At 64.1% G+C, this 18,593-nt stretch overlaps 3 protein-coding genes across 4 annotated transcripts in view; all 3 read left to right on the top strand.

Moving 5' to 3' along the window:
- ALDOC (aldolase, fructose-bisphosphate C) overlaps positions 1-18,593 on the top strand; it is a 36,861-nt gene that overhangs the window by 17,625 nt on the left and 643 nt on the right. Inside the window, exons 2-8 of one of the 2 annotated variants that reach the window (XM_068210446.1) lie at positions 16,453-16,576; positions 16,662-16,873; positions 16,964-17,018; positions 17,122-17,282; positions 17,757-17,840; positions 17,923-18,097; positions 18,178-18,377. In XM_068210446.1, the coding sequence (XP_068066547.1) occupies positions 16,465-16,576; positions 16,662-16,873; positions 16,964-17,018; positions 17,122-17,282; positions 17,757-17,840; positions 17,923-18,097; positions 18,178-18,377 (999 nt within the window). In that variant the 5' untranslated portion in view covers positions 16,453-16,464. Of the gene's footprint in view, positions 1-16,418; positions 16,577-16,661; positions 16,874-16,963; positions 17,019-17,121; positions 17,283-17,756; positions 17,841-17,922; positions 18,098-18,177; positions 18,378-18,593 lie in introns of those variants that run through there. The other variant, XM_068210445.1, reaches the window with a different exon arrangement.
- Positions 123-3,830, top strand: RSKR (ribosomal protein S6 kinase related). The gene is made up of 11 exons (XM_068210041.1): positions 123-614; positions 1,293-1,376; positions 1,457-1,525; positions 1,678-1,747; positions 2,387-2,494; positions 2,633-2,673; positions 2,771-2,798; positions 2,903-2,992; positions 3,066-3,154; positions 3,224-3,334; positions 3,431-3,830. The coding sequence occupies exons 1-11, from the start codon at positions 261-263 to the stop codon at positions 3,650-3,652; spliced, it is 1,266 nt and encodes a 421-aa protein (XP_068066142.1). The 5' UTR covers positions 123-260; the 3' UTR covers positions 3,653-3,830.
- Positions 4,383-13,512, top strand: SPAG5 (sperm associated antigen 5). Its single transcript, XM_068210435.1, has 23 exons — positions 4,383-4,471; positions 4,675-4,776; positions 4,998-7,450; positions 7,534-7,726; positions 8,276-8,368; positions 8,478-8,612; positions 8,902-9,021; positions 9,262-9,354; positions 9,491-9,625; positions 9,748-9,841; positions 9,926-10,019; positions 10,106-10,187; positions 10,621-10,754; positions 11,048-11,213; positions 11,365-11,539; positions 11,652-11,723; positions 11,849-11,972; positions 12,159-12,270; positions 12,472-12,552; positions 12,637-12,780; positions 12,929-13,003; positions 13,189-13,269; positions 13,351-13,512. The coding sequence occupies exons 1-23, from the start codon at positions 4,448-4,450 to the stop codon at positions 13,456-13,458; spliced, it is 4,890 nt and encodes a 1,629-aa protein (XP_068066536.1). The 5' UTR covers positions 4,383-4,447; the 3' UTR covers positions 13,459-13,512.

Raw genomic sequence — 18,593 nt, 5'->3', positions numbered from 1 at the left:
AGGGGCTGGGATCAGCCCCGGGGGTCCTGGGGTGGGGGTGGGATCAGTCACGGGTGGGTGAACAACCCCCAAGTGTGCAGTGGGGGTCCCGAATGGGGGGGATCTGTCACGGGGTGGGTGTCGCCGTGCAAGGGGCAGCTCCGCCGCCGAGCCCCGGGGCGGAGGGTGGTCGCGGCGGGCGGGGCGGGGCGGGGCGGCGGGGTTATGTAAGGCGGCGATTACCGGGGACCGGGCCCGGGGCGCGGCCGGGTGGCGCCGCGATGGGAGCGACGAGCAGCGGCCCCGGCTCGACCCCGGCTCCGGTGCGGCCCCCCCAGGTGCGTGCGGCGGCATCAGCCCCGGGGATCCCCCTGGGCATCTCCCGCCCCGGGATCCCCTCGCTGACGCTGTCCCCGGTTCCGCAGGGCCGCGCCGTGGGGTCGTGGGTGCGGGCGCTGTTGAGCCGAGCAGGGTCGGTGCCGGTATCGGTACCGGTGCCGGTACCGGGGCTCGCCTTGGCCCCGCGGGGCCCCGCCGAGGAGCCGCCGCTGCCCGGGTGGCCGCTGCCGCAGCTCGTCTCGTTGTTCCTGCCGGAGTTCCCCGTCCGCCCCTCCGCCCGCCAGCAGCAGCTCAAGGTGCCGTCCCGGGGCCCCCACCCTCCGAACGGGGTCCCGCTACATCCGAACGGAATCCCCGATCGTCTTCCCCCGGGCGCGTCCCGCCCGTGCATCCCGCCCCGGCAGTCCCGGGCGCCCTAACGGGTCCTCTCGCACCCTGCTTGTCCTATCGGGGTCCCTGCACGTCTCTACCGGGGTCCCCCAGCGCCCTGAGCATTCTCCCGCACCGTCCGTGCATCCCGTGCCGCCATCCCGGCATCGCCGACTGCCGTACCGAGCTCCCCTCGCACGCTCTGCCGGGTCCCTGCGCATCCTACCGGCGTCCCCGGCCGTTCCGCCCGGTCCCCTTCTATCGCCGCCGCCGCCGGGTGCCCGTGTCGGGTCTCGGTGTGTTCTACCGGGGTTCCTCTGCACCCCACCGGAGCGTGGCAATCCCACCGAGGTCCCGCGTGTACCCCCGGGGGTCCTGTGCATTCTGTCAAAATCCACCGCTGCTGCCTTGGGATCCCTGTGTCCCAGTCTCCCGTGTCCCTTGTGCCCCATACTGGGTCCCCATCAATCCTGCTGGGGTCTCTGTTGGGTCCTCCAGCGTCTGCACTGGGTGCTCTGTGCCCCTCACCTTACCCCATGCAGGACCCAGCCTGAGCACCCCAAATCCATCTCCACGGAGTGCTCAGCCCCTGCTCCTCCCCTCAGATCCTGGGCTTCGTGGCCAAAGGCTCCTTCGGGACCATCCTCAAAGTGCTGGACTGTGGGAGGGAGAAGGTCTGCGCCGTGAAGGTGGGTGCTGGCCCCTGGGGCCCATGGGTGCCCCCACCTGCCCTTGTCCCCCCCCCTTGACAGTGCCTCGCCCCCCCCAGGTTGTGCCCAAAGTGGAGGTGCTGCGCCGTGACACCCTCAAACAGTGCAAAGAAGAAGTCAGCATCCAGGTGAGGGGGGGCCCAGGAGGGACCCCAGCCCGTGAAGGGGTTTAGAGTGGCCGCGGGGACACCAGGAGGCCGCGGGAGCAGCGGATGGAAGGTGCAGAAGCGGGGTCCCCAGCCGCGGGGGCCGCTCACTCTCCGTGCTTTTGTGTCCCCAGAGACAGGTCAGGCACCCGTTTGTCCACGGGCTGGGGGACAGCTGGCAGGGCCAGCGCCACCTCTTCATCAGTGAGTGACCATCTGCCCGCGGGCTCGCCCCGGCCCCCCCTGCCCGCGCACGTGTCCCCGCCGCCCGCACACGTGTCCCCGCACACGCGCGCGCTCCCCCCGCTGCCCCGGGGGGATCCGGGCGCTTTGGCTGCCGGCTCCCGGCTCCCATCTCCCACCCCGCACCCACCGCGGGCGTGGGGACAAGCCACAGCGGGGCAGGGACCAGCGTGGGGGTGAACAGAGCACCCCAGCGCTGGTGCCTGCCCGGCCCTGATGGCTGTGTCACCTCGGCCCCCGCAGTCTGTGTGTTCCCGGTGCCTGTGTGACCCCCCCGCCCCGAGGACCACGTCACTTTGGTACCTCATGTGGTCCCAGGTGCTTGTGTGTTCCCAGAGCCCACAGGGCTCTGGTGCTGATGTCACCCTGCTACTTGTATATTCCCATGCCACCTCACTCATGCCTATGTCACCTCAGTATGTGACCTGGTGCCCATATTGCCCTGCTGGCTGTGCCACCTTGCTGCCTTTATAACCCCAGCGCTTCCACTGCCTCGGTGCATGGCCGCAGTGACCCCTCTGCACCCCTGTGCCCATGCCACCGCAGTGTCCCTCGTGCCAGCCCAGCCTGTCAGTAAGGCATTGTCACCTGTCCCTGCAGTGTGCACCTACTGCAGCACCGGGGACCTGCACGCGCTGTGGCGCGCGGCCGGCTGCTTGGCCGAGGCCACCGTCCGCCTGTTCGCCGCCGAGCTGGTGCTGGTGCTGGGTAAGTGACCATGCTGGGGACAGCCACCGGTGTCCCCACCAGTGGAGACCTGCAGGCATGGTCAGCCACCCCCAGGGTGGCAGTGGGCACTGAGCTGGGAGGGGACACATGGCACTGATGGCTCTGTCTTGTCCCCAGTGTACCTCCACGACCTGGGCATCATGCACAGAGATGTCAAGGTGGGTGGCAGTGGGGCTGGGGGCTGGAGGATGGGGTGGGGGGGGGTCTCTGAACCCCCAGCATGGAGAGGCCACCTCAGTGCCTGTCTCATTTCAGATGGAGAACATCCTCCTGGATGAGAGAGGTAAGAGCCTGGTGGCACTGCCTTGGGGACACCCCATCCGTGGGGACACCCTGTTAATGGGGACACCCTCTCTACGGGTTCCCATGTGGTATCTGGCCCCACAGGGCACCTCAAGCTCACTGATTTCGGCCTCTCCCGGTACCTGCAGTGGGGTGAGCGAGCCCACACAATCTGTGGCACCCTGCAGTACATGGGTAAGGGGGGCTGTGCTGGGGGGGCTGTGCTGGGGGGCACAGACCCCCAGGTGCTCACCCACTCTCCCCACAGCCCCAGAGGTGCTGAGTGGGGGGCCCTACAGCCATGCGGCTGACTGGTGGTCCTTGGGAGTCCTGCTCTTTGCTCTGGCCAGTGGGGAGGTAAGGACCACAGGGTGGGGGGACAGGGACACCTCAGGGAGACCTTGAATTCACTCTATGCTCCCTCAGTTCCCTGTGGCTCCAGCGGGGGACCATGTGGCCATGCTGGAACGCGTCAAACAGAGCAGCTACCAGAGCCCACCTGAGTTCAGCCCCGAGCTGGCTCGGCTGCTCGCCGAGGTAAACCTAACCCTCCTGCCTAGATTTTGGGGTCCCCACTGGGCGCTGGGCTGGATGCTGAGGTTTCTCTTCTCACTGTCCTCTCTCTGCCCGCAGCTGCTGTGCCACAACCCCCTGTACCGCCTGCGCTACCTCCACCACTTTCAGGGCCACCCCTTCTTCCGCGGGGTGGCCTTCGACGCTGACCTGCTGCAGAAGGACCCGGTGGTGGTGGCAGTGGCCCCGCGACCCCCCGAGCAGCCCCCACCCGACCCTGCCACTTTCGCCGACTTTGACTACGACCTCGCCGCCTCCCCGGACCGGCCCTGGCCTGGCTGAGCCACCACGGCTGGGACCCTCGGCATCGCTCAGGGACATCCCCCTACCCCGGCAGCGGGTCGGACCCTGCTGGGCCGGGTCCCCCAAGGGGTTACCCGGGTGCCCCCCGATCTCATCCCCGGGTACCTCAACTCTGTACCTCTCCCCGCGGGAGCAATAAACCCGAGAGCCGCGGGCACTGCTGTGAGTGCTGCCCTGACTCGTGGTGGGGAAAGCGGGACCACCGGAGCGGGGCTGCGGGGCTGCGGGGCTGCGGGGCTGCGGGGCTGCGGGGCTGCGGGGCTGCGGGGCTGCGGGGCTGGACCCCGTCCCTCGGGACGGGGTTGGGGCAGGTGTGGCGGGCCGTGTGGGGTGGTTTCCGGGGGCAGGCGATGCGGGAGGAGCTGAGTCCGCCTGCCCATCCTTCCGTCCATCCGTCTGTCCGTTCCCCCGGAGCTGCGCGGCGCGACAGGGGCGTGGCCAACGGCTGGAGACACGCCCATCCACCCGCCCATCACCGACCGTGGCCCCGCCCCAACGGTCGCCCCGCGGAGTGACGCGCGCGCAGCGCAGCCAATCAGAGCCGCGCGTGGTTTTCAAAACGGCGGCGCGAGGGCGGCGGCGGGACCGAACCGGGAACCAGGGCCGAGACCGAGACCGAACCCAGCCCCGACCCGGCGGGCCCGGACCGGGAACCAGGGCCGAGACCAACCCCAGCTCGGCGGGCCCGGAGCCCAGACCGGGAGCGGGGCCGAGTCTGAGAGCTACCGCGGCTGTAGTCGAGACCGGGAGCGGGGCCGGGAGCATTGCCGGGCCATGCAGCGCGCCAAGATCCCCGCCGTGAGTGCAGGCCGGAGCTGGGGTTCGGTTTGGATGTTCCGGTGGGGCGGCGGGGAGAGCCCCGGGGAGGGTCCCCGAGGGGGTGGCGGGTGCGGCGCGGTCCGCAGCGCTCCCGGTATCTGTGTGTGTGTGTGGTGGGGGGGGGGAGCTGCCGGTGCTGCCGCCGGTGACCCCCCCCCACCCCCCCCCCCCGGTTCCCCCAGGCGCAGAAGCGGCCCCGGCGCACCCCACTGCAGCAGCTGCAGCTGCAGTCGGGCGACGACCGGACCGGACTAACCCCCTTGCTCCGCCGGTTGCGGCTCAAGGTCAGTGTGCGGGGATAACGAACGGAACGGGGCGGGTAACGGGGAGGGCTGCGGTGTACCGGAGCTGGGAATACTGGGGGCGTAGATGGTGCTGGCGCAATGGGAGAACGGGCGTATTTCCTGCATTGGGGAAATGAGGAGACTGGGGCAAACGGCTGCGGGGTGCAGGGGGAAAGGGCAGGGCTGCCCTGACCCCCATTTCCCCCTAAAATGTCCTGTAGGACCATGACTGTGCCACCCCCGTGTCCTGTGCCCGGGGCCCCTGCAGCAGTGTCACCACGGCGCCTTGCACCCCGGGACCCCCACGAAGTGCTACCTTGGGCCCCCCCAGCAGCACGACCCTAGTGCCTGGCATCGTGGAGCCCTCCAGCAGCACCACTCTGGAGTCCCCCAGGACCTCCACCTGTGACCTCAGGACTCCCATCCTTAAGCCTGGTGCCTCTGAGGCTCCCAGCAATGCCGCCCTTATTCCTGGTGCCTTGGAGACCTCCAGCAGCACCAGCCCAGAGGCCCCTGGCAGTCCTGTCGCAGTGTCCAGCACACCAGAGCTCCCCGACAACACCATGTCAGCTCCTCTGTGCAGTCCAGTCCTGGGGCCCAGCACTCAGGAGCCCCCCAACAGCACTGTGCCAGCCTCAGAGTGCAGTTCCATCCTGGTGCACAGCATCTCAGAGCCCCCTAGCAGCACCATGCCAGCCCCTCTGTGCAGTCCAGTCCTGGGGCCCAGCACCCCAGAGCCTTCCAGCAGTATCATTCCAGTCTCCCTGTGCAGCTCCATCCCGGCGTCCAGCACCCCAGAACCTTCCAGCAGCACCATTCCAGTTCCCCTGTGCAGTTCCATCCCGGTGCCTGGCAGCCCAGAGCCCTCCAACAACACTGTGCCAGTTTCCCTGTGCAGCTCCATCCCTGTGCCCAGCACCCCAGAGCTCTCCAGCAGCATCATTCCAGTTTCCCTGTGCAGCTCCATCCCTGTGCCCAGCACCCCAGAGTTCTCCAGCAGCATCATTCCAGTTCCCCTGTGCAGCTCTATCCTAGGATCCAGCAGCCCAGAGTGCCCTGGCAACACTGTGCCAGTCTCCCCGTGCAGCTCCATCCCTGTGGCCAGCATCTTGGAGTCCCCTGGCAGCCCCATGTGCAGCCTTGTCCTGGGGCCCTGCACTCTGGAGTCCCCTGGCAGCACCACCCCAGGGCTCCCCAACATTATTAGCTCAGTGTCTTGCAACCCAAACTCTCCAGGCACCTCTGCTCTACCCCCCTGCAGCTCTGGGTCCCCTGGCAATGCCATCACAGCCTCCTGCACCCCAGGGCCCCCTGGCACCAGCTCCACTCCGCAGAAGACTCCTTTCCACAGGTGGCGAGCAGCACCTCCAGACTTTTCCTGCAGCTCTGTGGCCTCTGAGCCCCCATCTGCAAATGGGAGTGCTGATCATCTGCATTGCCAAGGCACCCCTGAGGGAGCCGAGTTCCCTGCCCCTGTCCCTCCAGAACAGAGCCCACCTAGCCTCCCCCAAATCGAGGCAAGTGGGTTGGAGCCTGCTGGGTCAGAAGCCACTGTCTCCCCTGTCACCTTGCTTGAATCGACCCTGGGTGCTGTGTCCTGGACGTTACCACTGGTGTGGCTGGAGAAGACCCTCAACACTTCATTCCTGGTGGAATCCCTGCGGCACAGCCTGCCCCTCTGCAAGCCACAGCAGGATGCCAGCAGCAGTGTTATGCCTGTGCCCACTGCAGTCGCCAGCACCAGCACGACCCCTGTGCCAGCTGTGGTCACTGGCACCAGCATGACCCCTGTGCCAGCTGTGGTCACTGGCACCAGCATGACCCCTGTGCCAGCTGTGGTCACTGGCACCAGCACGACCCCTGTGCCAGCTGTGGTCACTGGCACCAGCACGACCCCTGTGCCAGCTGTGGTCACTGGCACCAGCACGACCCCTGTGCCAGCTGTGGTCACTGGCACCAGCACGACCCCTGTGCCAGCTGTGGTCACTGGCACCAGCATGACCCCTGTGCCAACTGTGGTCACTGGCACCAGCACGACCCCTGTGCCAGCTGTGGTCACTGGCACCAGCACGACCCCAGTGCCCACTGCAGTTGCTGGCACCAGCACAACCCCAGTGCCCACTGAGGTCACTGGCACCAGCATAACCCCTGTGTCCATTGCGGTCACTGGCACCAGCACAACCCCCGTGCCCACTGAGGTCACTGGCACCAGCACAACCCCAGTGCCCACTGCAGTTGCCAGCACCAACATGACCCCTGTGTCCACTGTGGTCGTTGGCATCGGCACAACCCCAGTGCCCACCATGGTCACTGGCACCAGCATGACCCCCGTGCCCACTGCGGTTGCCGGCACCAACATGACCCCTGTGTCCACTGTGGTTGTTGGCATTGGCACAACCCCAGTGCCCACCATGGTCACTGGCACCAGCATGACCCCCGTGCCCACTGCGGTTGCTGGCACCAGCACGACCCCTGTGCCCACCACAGCCATTGGAACCAGCATAACCCCAGTGCCCACTATGGCCACGGGCACCAGCATGACCCCAGTGCTCTCCATGGCAACCAGCACCTTCATGACACCTCAGGACATGCGGGAGAGGAGCATGAACACATCCGGCGGAAGCCTCCCCTGTGCCAAGGACAGCGCTGCGGAAACAGACTCCCTGCTCTGGCAGTAAGTATGAGGACATACCCCCCTGGATGGGGCTGTGGCACCTGTGAGCTGTCCTTGCCCATAGCCCCTCTCTTTGTCCCCAGCTGTCCCCGGGAGCAGCTGAAGACCCTGCCGCGGGCAGAGCTGGAGGGGAGGCTGGAGAGCACCCTCATCATCATGGAAGCCCTCTCGCTGCAGCTGCGTGACTGGCAGAAGAGCCAGCGGCTGCAGCCTGGCATGGGGCCGGCCAAGCAGAGGGATGTGCTCACACAGACTGACACCACCCACCCTGAAGGGGTAAGAGTCCTCTCTGAGGTGATGCCACCCTGTCCCCTGCAGCCTCGGTGTTGTGACAGTGTCCTTGTGCCGCTGGCAAGACAGTGACCCCATCTGGGTTGGTGGAGTGGAAGTAAAGTGTGGTTGCTGCATCACGGCATCACGCGCCCAGTGCTGCATTATCATGCCCGGATCAACCTGCTGAGTCTGCTGGATTTGAACCCTCGTGGGGGGAAATATCCCTGGTGCACGTGGCAGGAGGAGGGGAGGTGTCATGGCTGGCCAGCTCTTGCTGGCCCCAGGGTGGAGCAGGGCTGGTGTGAAGTGCCCTCTGCTCTGGTGGATGCCCTTGGGAGGAGGAGATCTAGTGGCAGCTCCCCCTCGAGCTGTGGAGGAAAGCAGAGGCTGTGCAGTGGCAGTGGGGAGATGAGTGGGATCTGCAGCTGGAGCTGGATGCCTGGTGGCTGTCACTGGCCATGAGTGTGTCAGATCTCAGTGTGCCAGATGCGCATGTGCCCGGTGCTGCCTGTGCCAGCTGCCATAAGACCAGTGTCCTTGTCCCTTCCCCAGAGCACCTGGAGCAGCCAGAGCCTCCTGTTCCAGGGCCTTGCGGATGCTGCTTTTCGGAGCTTGCAGGATGAGCAGGGAGCTCTCGTGCAGGAGGTGAGCTCCTGCACATCACTCTGCTTCCCCTTTCCCATGGGTTCTGGGAGATCTGTTGGCACACACAGCAGATGTACCTGGTGCCTCACAGTGCTGTCACCTTCCACAGCGGGAGCAGGAGAGGACCCTGGTGTCCCAGTGCCAGGCTGTGCTTGAGACTGCTCCCAGCAAGGTGCAAAGCTGCCTGGAAGAGCGGGATGCCATCAGGCAGCGAGTGGATGAAGCCCTACGAGCCCAGGATCAGGTAAGGGGGCAGTTGTTGTAGGATCGAGGCAGTCTCAGTGTCCTCATGCCTTTGGTGGGGCATTCTGCATCTCTACCCATTTCTGGGAATTAGACTCTCCCTGGCATCCCAGGGAAGAAAATCCCAGTGTGGAAGGCAAGGAGTGCTGTGTGATGGAGCTCTCTGGATGTATTTTTGGTGTGGGCTGTGCTCTGCTGGGAGCAGGAGTCCTAGGCTGGTGCAGGGATGGCTCCTGGGAGTTCCCCTTGTGCTCCCCAACGTGGCTGGATCAGCATCCTCTCCTCTGCAGGGATATCTCTTCCTGGAGGCTTTCTGTGCCCATGCCAGTGCCCAGATCGGTGCCCGTGACCAGAGCCTGGCCTCCCAGCAAGAGCTGAGCACGCTGCTGGCCCATGCCATCAACCTGCAGGTACTGAGTGTGGTGCTATCCCCAGCTACAACATACTGGATCAGGAGCTGGAAGGGCATTGCCACATCCTGAGCTTGGGTTATGCTCTGCGGTGGGCTTGGGTGCACCAGAGGTTTTCTGGCACTGCTGCTGGGAAACTGCTGCAGATTTGGCTTCAGGGCTGGTACTTGCCTCCCTTCATGGCCATTAAATGTGGCTTTTCTACCACAAAATTGCTGACTCATTCCTCCTACCCTACAGGCATCCCTGTCTGCTGAGGCGCAGTCTTTCCGGGAATTCTTAGATGTCACCTTTGAAAATCTGCAGAAGGAAAGGAGGGCCCTGGATGAGGAGGTGAGGGGTGTCCTGTGGGGGCTCAACCCCTTGCTGCCCTGCCAGTGTTCTGTGCCCTGGGTGCCGTGCCGTGTCCCTGGTCATACAGCAGGGCAGTGCCATGCTGAGCTCTGCCTGGTGCTGTCTCCCTTCCCAGCGGGAGCAGACGAGGGCCCTGGTATCCCAGTCCCATGCCCTGTTGGAGCGTGTGCATGGCAAGCTGCAGAGCTGCCTGGAGGAGCTGGCTGCCACAAAGAAACGAGCAGAAGAAGCTCTTCAAGCCAAGGAGGAGGTACAGGGGCGCATCCTCTCAGTGCTATGAGGTGTCTGAGATGCAGGGTGATTTGGGGCACCCTTGGTGTGAGAATACCCCATGGGGAAGAGCACCCCAGAGCAAGTACTGTGTCTCCACAGGCATCCTGCCAGCTGGAGCAGACCTTGGTGACCCTGCAGGACACACAGGCACAGCTGGAGCAGCTGACAGTGGCCAACTCACTCCTGGGCAAAGGTAGGGGGTGGGAGGCGTGGGGGCTGGAGCTGCCCCATCCCCACTGCCTCTGTCCCCCCTTGCTAACAACTCTGTCCCTCACAGACCTGAGCTCCATGGGGATAAATCTGACTAGCATGGAGCAGGAGCGGGATGCGCTGCAGCAGGAGAACGAGAAGCAGTGGGAGGAGATGGCCCAGTGGGTTTGAGCCCTGATGTCCTGAGCCCCATCCCACCTCTGGCCCCCAAAACACAGCACCCCCTGATCCCATCCCATCCCCTCAGGCTGGCGCAGGAGAGGAACTCCCTGAAGCAGCAGTGCAAGGAGCTGTGCCAGGAGCTGCGGGAGGCCACCGAGTGCGGTGAGGTAGGAGTTGCCTGACCTTGCCCGCACATCACGTGCTGCTGGCCCCCGTCATGGCCTCTCTGGGAAGGCTGGCAGATGGCCAGGAGCAGGATTAGCCCTCCTAAGGAGGGGGATGAGCTTGTGAGGGCGGTTGACATCCCGCACGTAGCGCAGCTTTTCATCCTGCCCTGCAGGGATTCCCAAGGAGGGGGCTGGGCAGCTCTTGGAGATCATTTTCTTGGAGATAAATTTCCCCTGCAGGGAAATACAGCTGTCCCCCAGCCTGTCCTATGTCTCCAGTAAACTGGTTTGTAGGGTTTGGGCTGCTGGGATAAAGCTGCCCCTGATTAGAAACAGCACCCTGAGGCATGGGAGGGTCTGTGCTGGGCGTCCCAATGAGCCCCCTCGGGTCTCTCCTTGGCTGCTCATGACTGTGCCCCCCACCCTCTTACAGTTCCTGGATCAGGAGAACCAAGTGTGCCGCACGCAGCTGCTGGAGGTGGAGGCCAGACTGAACTCCACGCTGGCCACGCTGCAGGAGCGTGTTCTGCAGCATGAGGAGCTGATGGAGTCCCACCAACGCCTGCGGTACTGCCCCACTCACCAGCTCCACTTAAGCCCCTCTATTTTTGGGAAATCAAGCCCTTCCTTGGGTGTCAGAGGGGACATTTTGACCACGGCCACTGCTGCTCCAGCCAAGTGTGGTAGCCCAGGTGGGGGGGAGAGGCTGTGGGGAAGGCCAGCAGATTCCATCTTGAGGGAAGCTGCCTACATCTGTGGGATTTGCACCATTGCTGGTTCATGGTGAGAGACAGGCATGTCCCCATCCCACATCGAGGAAGGGAAATGCTGCTCCTGCTGAGGCTGATGCCATCCCACAGGGAAGAGCAGGCTGCCCTCAGCAAGGAGCTGGACAGCACCAAGGCTGAGCTCCTCAGCTTGCAGACAAAGAGGAACAAAGTTTCTTGGTGCTCCACGGACATTATGGAGAGCAAGATGCGGTTGCAGGAGCTTGCTGACTGCCTCAAGGCTGCTCTGGAAGAGCAGGTAGGAGCCCTGTGCTGGGGGCAAGGACGATAGGATGGCCCAGGGCGGGTCACACATTTGTGGCTCTCCATGGCATGGCTTTGAGATCCTGTGCTTGCTGGGACAAGTCACAAGCTGCACTCTGGTGCTGTACTCTCTGTCCCCTCTGAAGGATGATGATGATGCTCCATCAAGAAGCAAAGTTTGGGCCCCAGGCCCCCGGACCCCAGGCTGGCAGACCCCACGCCGTGCCTGGACCCCAGCCTTCCACACCCCGGCGTGCCGCACCCCGCACCGTGCCGGCAACTCCTTCGTGGGCAGCGTCCTGAAAGCTGTGGCAGGGAAAGGTGAGCTGGCACCCCCTCTCTGGGTTTTGGGGAGTCCCAGGATGGGGATTGCTCCCTCTTGTGTTGGGGGATGTGCAGGGCTGGGCACAGCTACTGTCCTCTCTTCTCACAGATGCCAATGAAACCACCAGAAGTGGGAGTACAGTTGCCAAGGACAAACTTGCATCTGTGCCAAAGCCAATAGGTACTGGGGCTGGGACCTTGCTCTGAAGCTGCAGGGCTGTTTGTGCAGAGGGATGAGGCTTCCTTTGTGTGTCCTGAGGCTGATGTTCCCTCTGTGCTGCTCATGAGGCTCTTTCCTGCCTGCAGATCCTGAGGACACTCTGCTGGAGAGTGTGAAGGAGCTGAGAGCTGTGGTCTCCAACCTTGCCATGCTGAGCTCCCGCATCCAGGAACTGGAGCAGAGCGAGTTCAGGGCACTGCAGATGGAGATGTGAGTTCAGAGTGGGCTCGTGTCAAGATGTCATGTCATGGCTAGATGGGTTTTTTCCAGCTGGCTGGGCTGGACCAGATGTCTTCTCTCACCATGGGCCCAGGGGCATGCCCAGGAGCGGGTTTGGTACCTGGTGCTGTGCTTGGCTGTGGTCCTGACCCACTCACCACCCCTGTCCTCTCCCAGCACTGACCTGCAGCTCCGCCTGGAGACAGTGACAGCTGAGAGCCAGGAGAAGGTGGATGCCCAAGCTGCCACCATTGCCAAGCTGAACAAGGCACTGAGGACCAAGCTTGAGGTAAGCCAGAAGTGGGCCAGCACTCACCCCAGGGCAGAGCCAAACTGGGACAGGCACTGATCTAGGACATGAAGAAATCTGGTGATGCCCCGTGGGTACTCCTGGCTTGTCTGGCCTCTTCCAACATGAGAAAACCCGCTCTGGGTGCTGAGGGTGGCCAGGGCTAGGCACTGCCTGACCCTGCTTCTTCCTCCCTGTCAGAATGAGAAGGAGCTGCAGGACGTGGTGAAACAGCAGGAAGAGAAGATGTTGCAACTCATTGACAAGAGTGGGGAAGTCATGGTGTGTGATGGGGGCATGGGTGGGCAGCACCTCGGGGGGCTGCTGGGCACAGGACCTCTCCCAGCATCCCTTTTTCCCCTGTAGAGGCTGAAGGCAGAAGTCTCCGAGCTGAAGCGCTTGCTCCAGCGTGCAGAGACAGAGGCCAAGGTGCTGTGGGAGGAGGTGAAGGGCAAGGAGCACCAGGTGGACACTGCCAATGTCCAGGAGCGCGTCATGCTGCGGTGGGAGGTGAGGCCGGGGAGCTGCAGGGCTGAGGGCTCCTCATGTCACCCCACCATGGACAAGGAGACCTCTTCAGACCTTGCTCCTCACACCCTGTCCCCCACTTCAGAGCTTTCCCCCACAGGGATCTCAGCAGGGCTTGCTCCTTTTGCAGGTGGATAAACTGCGGCTGCTGTTCGTGGAAAAAGAGGCTGAGAACAAGCGACTCACTGACAAGTACCTGGAACAGGTATGGGGAGCCTCAAGGGGCTGCCCTGGCTCCAGTCATAGAATCAGAATGGTTTGGGTTTGAAGGGACCACAAAGGTCACCTACTTCCAACCCTCCTGACACGGGCAGGGGCCCCTCTCCCTTCTGGGCTGGTCCCTGCCCAAGTTTGGAGCAGAGTCCTGACGGGCATCTCCCACCACCACAGGTCCGAGGGCTGGAGATGAAGCTCCATGATACCCAGAAAGTGCTGAGGACCCACGAGGAGATGCAGGAGAAGATGAAAGAGGTGAGATTTACAGTTTATTTCTCACTCTTGCTGTGACTAGGAGGTCACCAACTCAAACACTATTCCTGCTGCTGTCCCCAGGTCCTGTCTGCTGCCCCTGAGGTGGCTCTGGGTTGCCAGGAGCTCCAGGGCCTGCTGTGCTACCTGGGCCTAAAGCCAGCCAGCAAGGAAGCTGCTGAGCCGCTGTAGCCTGTAGCCTGAAACCTTTCCTGTTAATGTTGTAATTATTTATTGAATAAAGTGTTGGCGTTTACCCTGCCTGCTGCGTGCATTCAGGAAGCTCCTGATGCTGTGGGTGGGGACAACTTGTCCAGCCTGTGCTGGTTGCTCCTGTTCCGTCACGGGGCTCTGGGCACAGCTCCCTGCCACCCCAGGGCCTCTCCTTGGCGGGGGACACATCCCCCCCTCTCTGCCAGTGTTTGCTCTCAATAAGGGACCGCGTTCCCCAGGCTCCCACCCTGTGGCCCCGGCAGCAGCCAGAGTGCCCGGGCTGAGCCAGCTTCCCTCCCCTGCTCCCTGCTCCTCCTCCTGCCCTAGATTCCCTCTGTACCCTGCTCTGCAGGGGCTTGTCTGGACCCTGCACCGCATCCTGGGGCTGCGGGCACGAGCCTGTTGCGTGGGACTTGTTCCAAAGGCTGGATTCCTCATCTTATCACAAGGATGGTTCCAGAGGTTGGATCCTGCACCCTCATCACGGGGCTGTGGGCACACGCCTGTTGCACGGGGATGTTTCCCCCTCCCAGCCTGGCTCCAGCATGCAGCATCCCATGGCTCAGCCAGCGCCGGGAGCTCTGCCAACTCCTGCTCCCAACCCCCTTTGGTCGCCGCTGTTGCATGGAGGGCGGGGGGGGGGGCTCCCTTAGGGGCTCCCCAGCTTCCCCAGCTCCCAGCACAGCTCCAACCTCACCTCCCTTCTTCCCTGCTGGGGCAGCTCCTGCGGGATCCCCCTCCCGGTGTTCCCGACCCCAAGGATGCTCCCCACCACCATGGGGACCACGCAGTACCTTCCCTCCCCTGCGATGGCCCAAAATAGCAGCACTTCAACAAGTGCTCTGGTTTTTAATGGCCTCTTTCTCCTGCCCAAGGGGGATGGAAATCACCTTCCCCTGCCCTCTGCCACAGCCCTGCCGCTCTGCGTGGGGCGGTGCCGTGACACGTGGGGCGCTGGCACCGATTTATCTACCCGGGAAATGTTTGGGGCTGTGCCTCCATGTCCTGGGTGCGTGGGTGGCTCGTGGGGAAGCAGTGCTCTCTGCTCCCTGGCACTGCCTTCCTCCCTGCCCTGTGACCCCGCGGGGTCGGGTACAGCCTCCCAAGGTGCAAGGCCGGCAGCGGGGTGGGGGGGGCCGGCTCTGGGATGCAGGGAAATGTGCTCCCTTCCCTGGATTAGGGCCACGCAGGGCGGCTGAGCCTCCTTTTACGGAGGGATTCAGCACAGCGGGGCCCTGGCAGCCGTCCCCGTGGGGCGAGTGGGGACACTGGTATTGTCCCTGTGCCGGCTGCGGGTGGTTTTTTAGGGGGGTTGGTCTCCTGTGAGTGTCCCCACTCTGTCCTGGAGGGTCTGGTGCTCAGTGCTGCTGGCTCCTGGACACAGAGGTGACCCAGACGGGGTATCCTGCACAGTTAACAGTGTCCCCAGCCTGGGGGTGGGACAAGGGGGTCCCTGGCCCAGAGGTGATGAAGGGAAAGTCTGTTTTTAGATAATAGTGGAAATAGGGGGGGCACAGCTTGGGGGTGACACAGAGGGGTCGCTGTCCTTAGTTGGCAGTAGCAACAGGGGGGTACAGCAGGGGGGTGTCAGAGGTCCCTGCCCATAACCAAGCAGAGGTGGTGGGACAGAGGGGTCTCCAGCAGCAATTGCAGATGGCACAGTGGAGTGCCTGGCATGAGTGGGCCTTCTAATGACAGGGGGTGACTCAGCTGTGTCCCTGAGCGTTGGCAGGGGGGGCACAGAGGGGGTCCCCATCACCAGAAAAACATTGCAAAGGGGTGATACAGTGGGCTCCCCAGCCTGGGATTGTCACTTTAGGGTCGCCAGGAGCGCGGGGTTGTCGCCAGCGGGGGGCACGACCCCGCCGGGGGGGGCGCCGTAGCCGGCGGGGGGCGCGGGCGGTGGCGGGCCGGGGCGGGGCGTGGGGCCGGTCCTGCCCGGTGCCGCCCCGCCGGTCACGTAGCTCTGCGGCACCGCAGCCACATTTACCGCGGGGCCAGAGCGCGCAGCCCGCAGTCCGTACTCGTCGCCTCCGCCGCCCTACACGGTACGGGGGAGCCGGGGGTCGGGGAGAGCCGGGGGGCCGGGAGGAGCTGCTGGGGGGACAGCCGGGGGGTCCCGGCGGCAGGAGGCGGCAGTCCCGCCGAGCCTCCCGGGTGTCTCCGTGCGGCATCCCGGGGGTCGTTCCGCGCTGGGAGGCTCCAGGGCAGAGAGACCCCCGGGCATGGGGGTATTGGGGATTTGAGGGTACCCAGGATACTCCTCCTGCGCTGGCGGAGCTCGAGTTTCTACGGTACCGGCCGGGGGATCGAGCGCCCCGGCTCCTGGGGGGCATCACCGGCCCCGCGACGGCGCCAGCCCCGGGGTATCACCATCCTTGGAGTACCCCAAACTTTGGGTACCTCCATGCCCGGGTTGTGCCGCCCTGGGGCGGCTCCGTCCCCCATTCCCGGGCTATTTCCGTCCCCCCTGTATCCCCATCCCCGTGTTATCGTCATCGCCCGCGTAACCTCCCCGCAGATTATTCCCGACTATTGAGTATCTCTGTCTCCGGGGTACCCCAAAGTCCGGGTAACTCCAGACTCAGGTAGTGCCTTCCTGGGGTTTCTCTTTCCCCTTTTCCCGGAGTATTTCCGCATCGCCGCACCCCCATCCCCGGGCTGTTTCCATTCCTCGTTGGGTATTCCCATCCCCAGGGTACCCCCATCCCGGTCCCCTCGTGTCCTGCGCGGGTCCCCGCGGAGCTGCGCTCCCTCAAGATGGCTGGGCTGGGGGCGGGCTGGCAGGCAGCAAAATGGCTGGGAGCTGCCCGGCATCCTCCACGATCCCTGCCACGAGGCTTATACAACATGCCCTGGCCGGTGGGGCCGGGCTGCCGGCCCCGCGGGGGTCCCCGCTCCCCGGGGAAGGGGCTATGTGTGGTTTCGGGGTGTCGCCCCGCTGCTGCGTGACTCAGTCCCCGTCCGCTCGCAGCCACCGCCACCATGACGCACCAACACCCCGCGCTGACGGCAGAGCAGAAGAAGGAGCTGTCGGACATCGCGCAGCGGATCGTGGCCCCAGGAAAGGGCATCCTGGCGGCCGATGAGTCCGTAGGTCAGTTTTGGGGGGGCGAACTCTGTCCCGCCACCCCTTTTCCCTACACCGGATGGAGGCTGATGAGGGTGCTGGGTGCCTGCAGGGAGCATGGCCAAGCGCCTCAACCAGATTGGGGTGGAAAACACGGAGGAGAATCGCCGGCTGTACCGCCAGATTCTCTTCAGCGCCGACAGCCGGGTGAAGAAATGCATCGGGGGCGTCATCTTCTTCCACGAGACCATGTACCAGAAGGCTGATGATGGCACCCCCTTCGTCCAGATGATCAAGGACAAGGGCATCGTTGTGGGCATCAAGGTGTGGGGGGTGTCCTGGTGGGTTTGTGGGGTGCTGAGGGTGCTTGGGGGTGCTGGTGAGGCTCAGCAACGCCTTCCTCTCATTCCACAGGTGGACAAGGGTGTTGTTCCTCTGGCCGGGACCGATGGCGAGACCACCACGCAGGGTAGGTGTAGCAGGGGCTGTGGGGTTTGGAGCCAGGGGGTTTGGGGCTGGAGGGTTTGGGGCGATGGGATTTGTGGCTGTGGGGCTGACGTGCTGCCCCACAGGTCTGGATGGGCTGTGGGAGCGCTGTGCCCAGTACAAGAAGGATGGGGCAGACTTTGCGAAGTGGCGCTGCGTGCTGAAGATCAGCGAGCACACTCCCTCCTCGCTTGCCATCATGGAGAACGCCAATGTGCTGGCCCGCTATGCCAGCATCTGCCAGCAGGTACGTGCCTGCTGCCATCGCCCCACAGGGTGGGCAGTGACCTGTAGGATGGGTATTGACTTGTGTGGGCAGGTATTGCCCCACGGAGGTGGGCACACATCTGTGAGGCTCAGAACTGCGCCTGTGCAGTGCTGATGATCCCTGGGGATCATCCCCAGTGGCTGGACATAACCCGTGTTGGGTAACACCTCACGTGGGTGGACATGGTGCATTGCCCCGTGGCACGGGCATCACTCATAGGGTCAGGCGTCAATCTATGGGGCCAGGCGTTGCTACGTGCACCTCACAAACCTGCACATTACCCTGTAGGGCCCAGAACTCACCCTCCCAGCTTGGGCATCCCCCCATGGGGCTGGGCATCACCACCAAGGAGGGCCTTGAGCCTCGAGGCTGAGCATTGTCCCACGTAGCCATGGGGCTGAGGGGTGCCCAGGGACATCACTGTGATGGCAACTGCTGTTGTGCTGTTTGCAGAACGGCATCGTGCCCATCGTGGAGCCGGAGATCCTGCCTGATGGTGACCATGATCTGAAGCGGTGCCAGTACGTGACGGAGAAGGTGAGTGGTGGGGTGGCAGCAGGGTGGGCACCGTGCTGTGCCATGCCAGGCCAGGGGACTCCACGCTGCCTGTCCTCCCCAGGTGCTGGCAGCTGTCTACAAGGCACTGAGTGACCACCACATCTACCTGGAGGGGACCCTGCTGAAGCCCAACATGGTGACCCCTGGGCACTCCTGCCCCACCAAGTACAGCCCGGAGGAGATCGCCATGGCCACTGTCACCGCTCTGCGCCGCACCGTGCCCCCCGCTGTGCCAGGTACCAGCCGTGGCACGTGGCAGAGACCAGGAGAGCGATACCCTGTGTCCCCTCCTGTGCCATAACGCTGCTCTCCACAGGTGTGACCTTCCTGTCTGGCGGTCAGAGTGAGGAGGAGGCTTCCATCAACCTCAATGCCATCAACACGTGCCCGCTGGTGCGGCCATGGGCCCTCACCTTCTCCTACGGGCGGGCGCTGCAGGCGTCGGCGCTCAGCGCCTGGCGTGGGCAGAAGGACAACGCTGATGCTGCCACCGAGGAGTTTGTGAAGCGTGCAGAGGTGATGGGGGTGGCCCTCCTGGGAGGGGAGTGCCCAGGGCTGGGGACACCAAGGACTGTGTGCCCATGGGAGGAGGGGTGGCTGAGGACTGTGTCCCACACGCTGAGAGAAAACACCAAGGGCTGTGCCCCGTAGGACAAGGGATGCAAGGACCATGGTTCCCATGGAAGGGACACAGTTCTGTCTCTGGGGGGGGACATTGAGAGCTATGTTCCC

Source organism: Anomalospiza imberbis, chromosome 20 (genome assembly GCF_031753505.1).
Source record: "Anomalospiza imberbis isolate Cuckoo-Finch-1a 21T00152 chromosome 20, ASM3175350v1, whole genome shotgun sequence".
Classification (NCBI taxonomy): Eukaryota; Metazoa; Chordata; class Aves; order Passeriformes; family Viduidae; genus Anomalospiza; species Anomalospiza imberbis.
Note: the sequence above shows the minus strand (reverse complement) of the source record. Positions and strands in the feature narration are given on the sequence as shown.

Bases quoted from the DNA above. Each gene is read 5' to 3' on its own strand.
- RSKR (XM_068210041.1), top strand. From the start codon at position 261: ATGGGAGCGACGAGCAGCGGCCCCGGCTCGACCCCGGCTCCGGTGCGG. The intron at 1,526-1,677 runs GTGAGGGGGGGC...TTGTGTCCCCAG, and splicing joins AAGAAGAAGTCAGCATCCAG to AGACAGGTCAGGCACCCGTT. The intron at 2,495-2,632 runs GTAAGTGACCAT...TCTTGTCCCCAG, and splicing joins CGAGCTGGTGCTGGTGCTGG to TGTACCTCCACGACCTGGGC.
- SPAG5 (XM_068210435.1), top strand. From the start codon at position 4,448: ATGCAGCGCGCCAAGATCCCCGCC. The intron at 4,472-4,674 runs GTGAGTGCAGGC...CGGTTCCCCCAG, and splicing joins AGCGCGCCAAGATCCCCGCC to GCGCAGAAGCGGCCCCGGCG. The intron at 8,369-8,477 runs GTGAGCTCCTGC...CACCTTCCACAG, and splicing joins AGGGAGCTCTCGTGCAGGAG to CGGGAGCAGGAGAGGACCCT.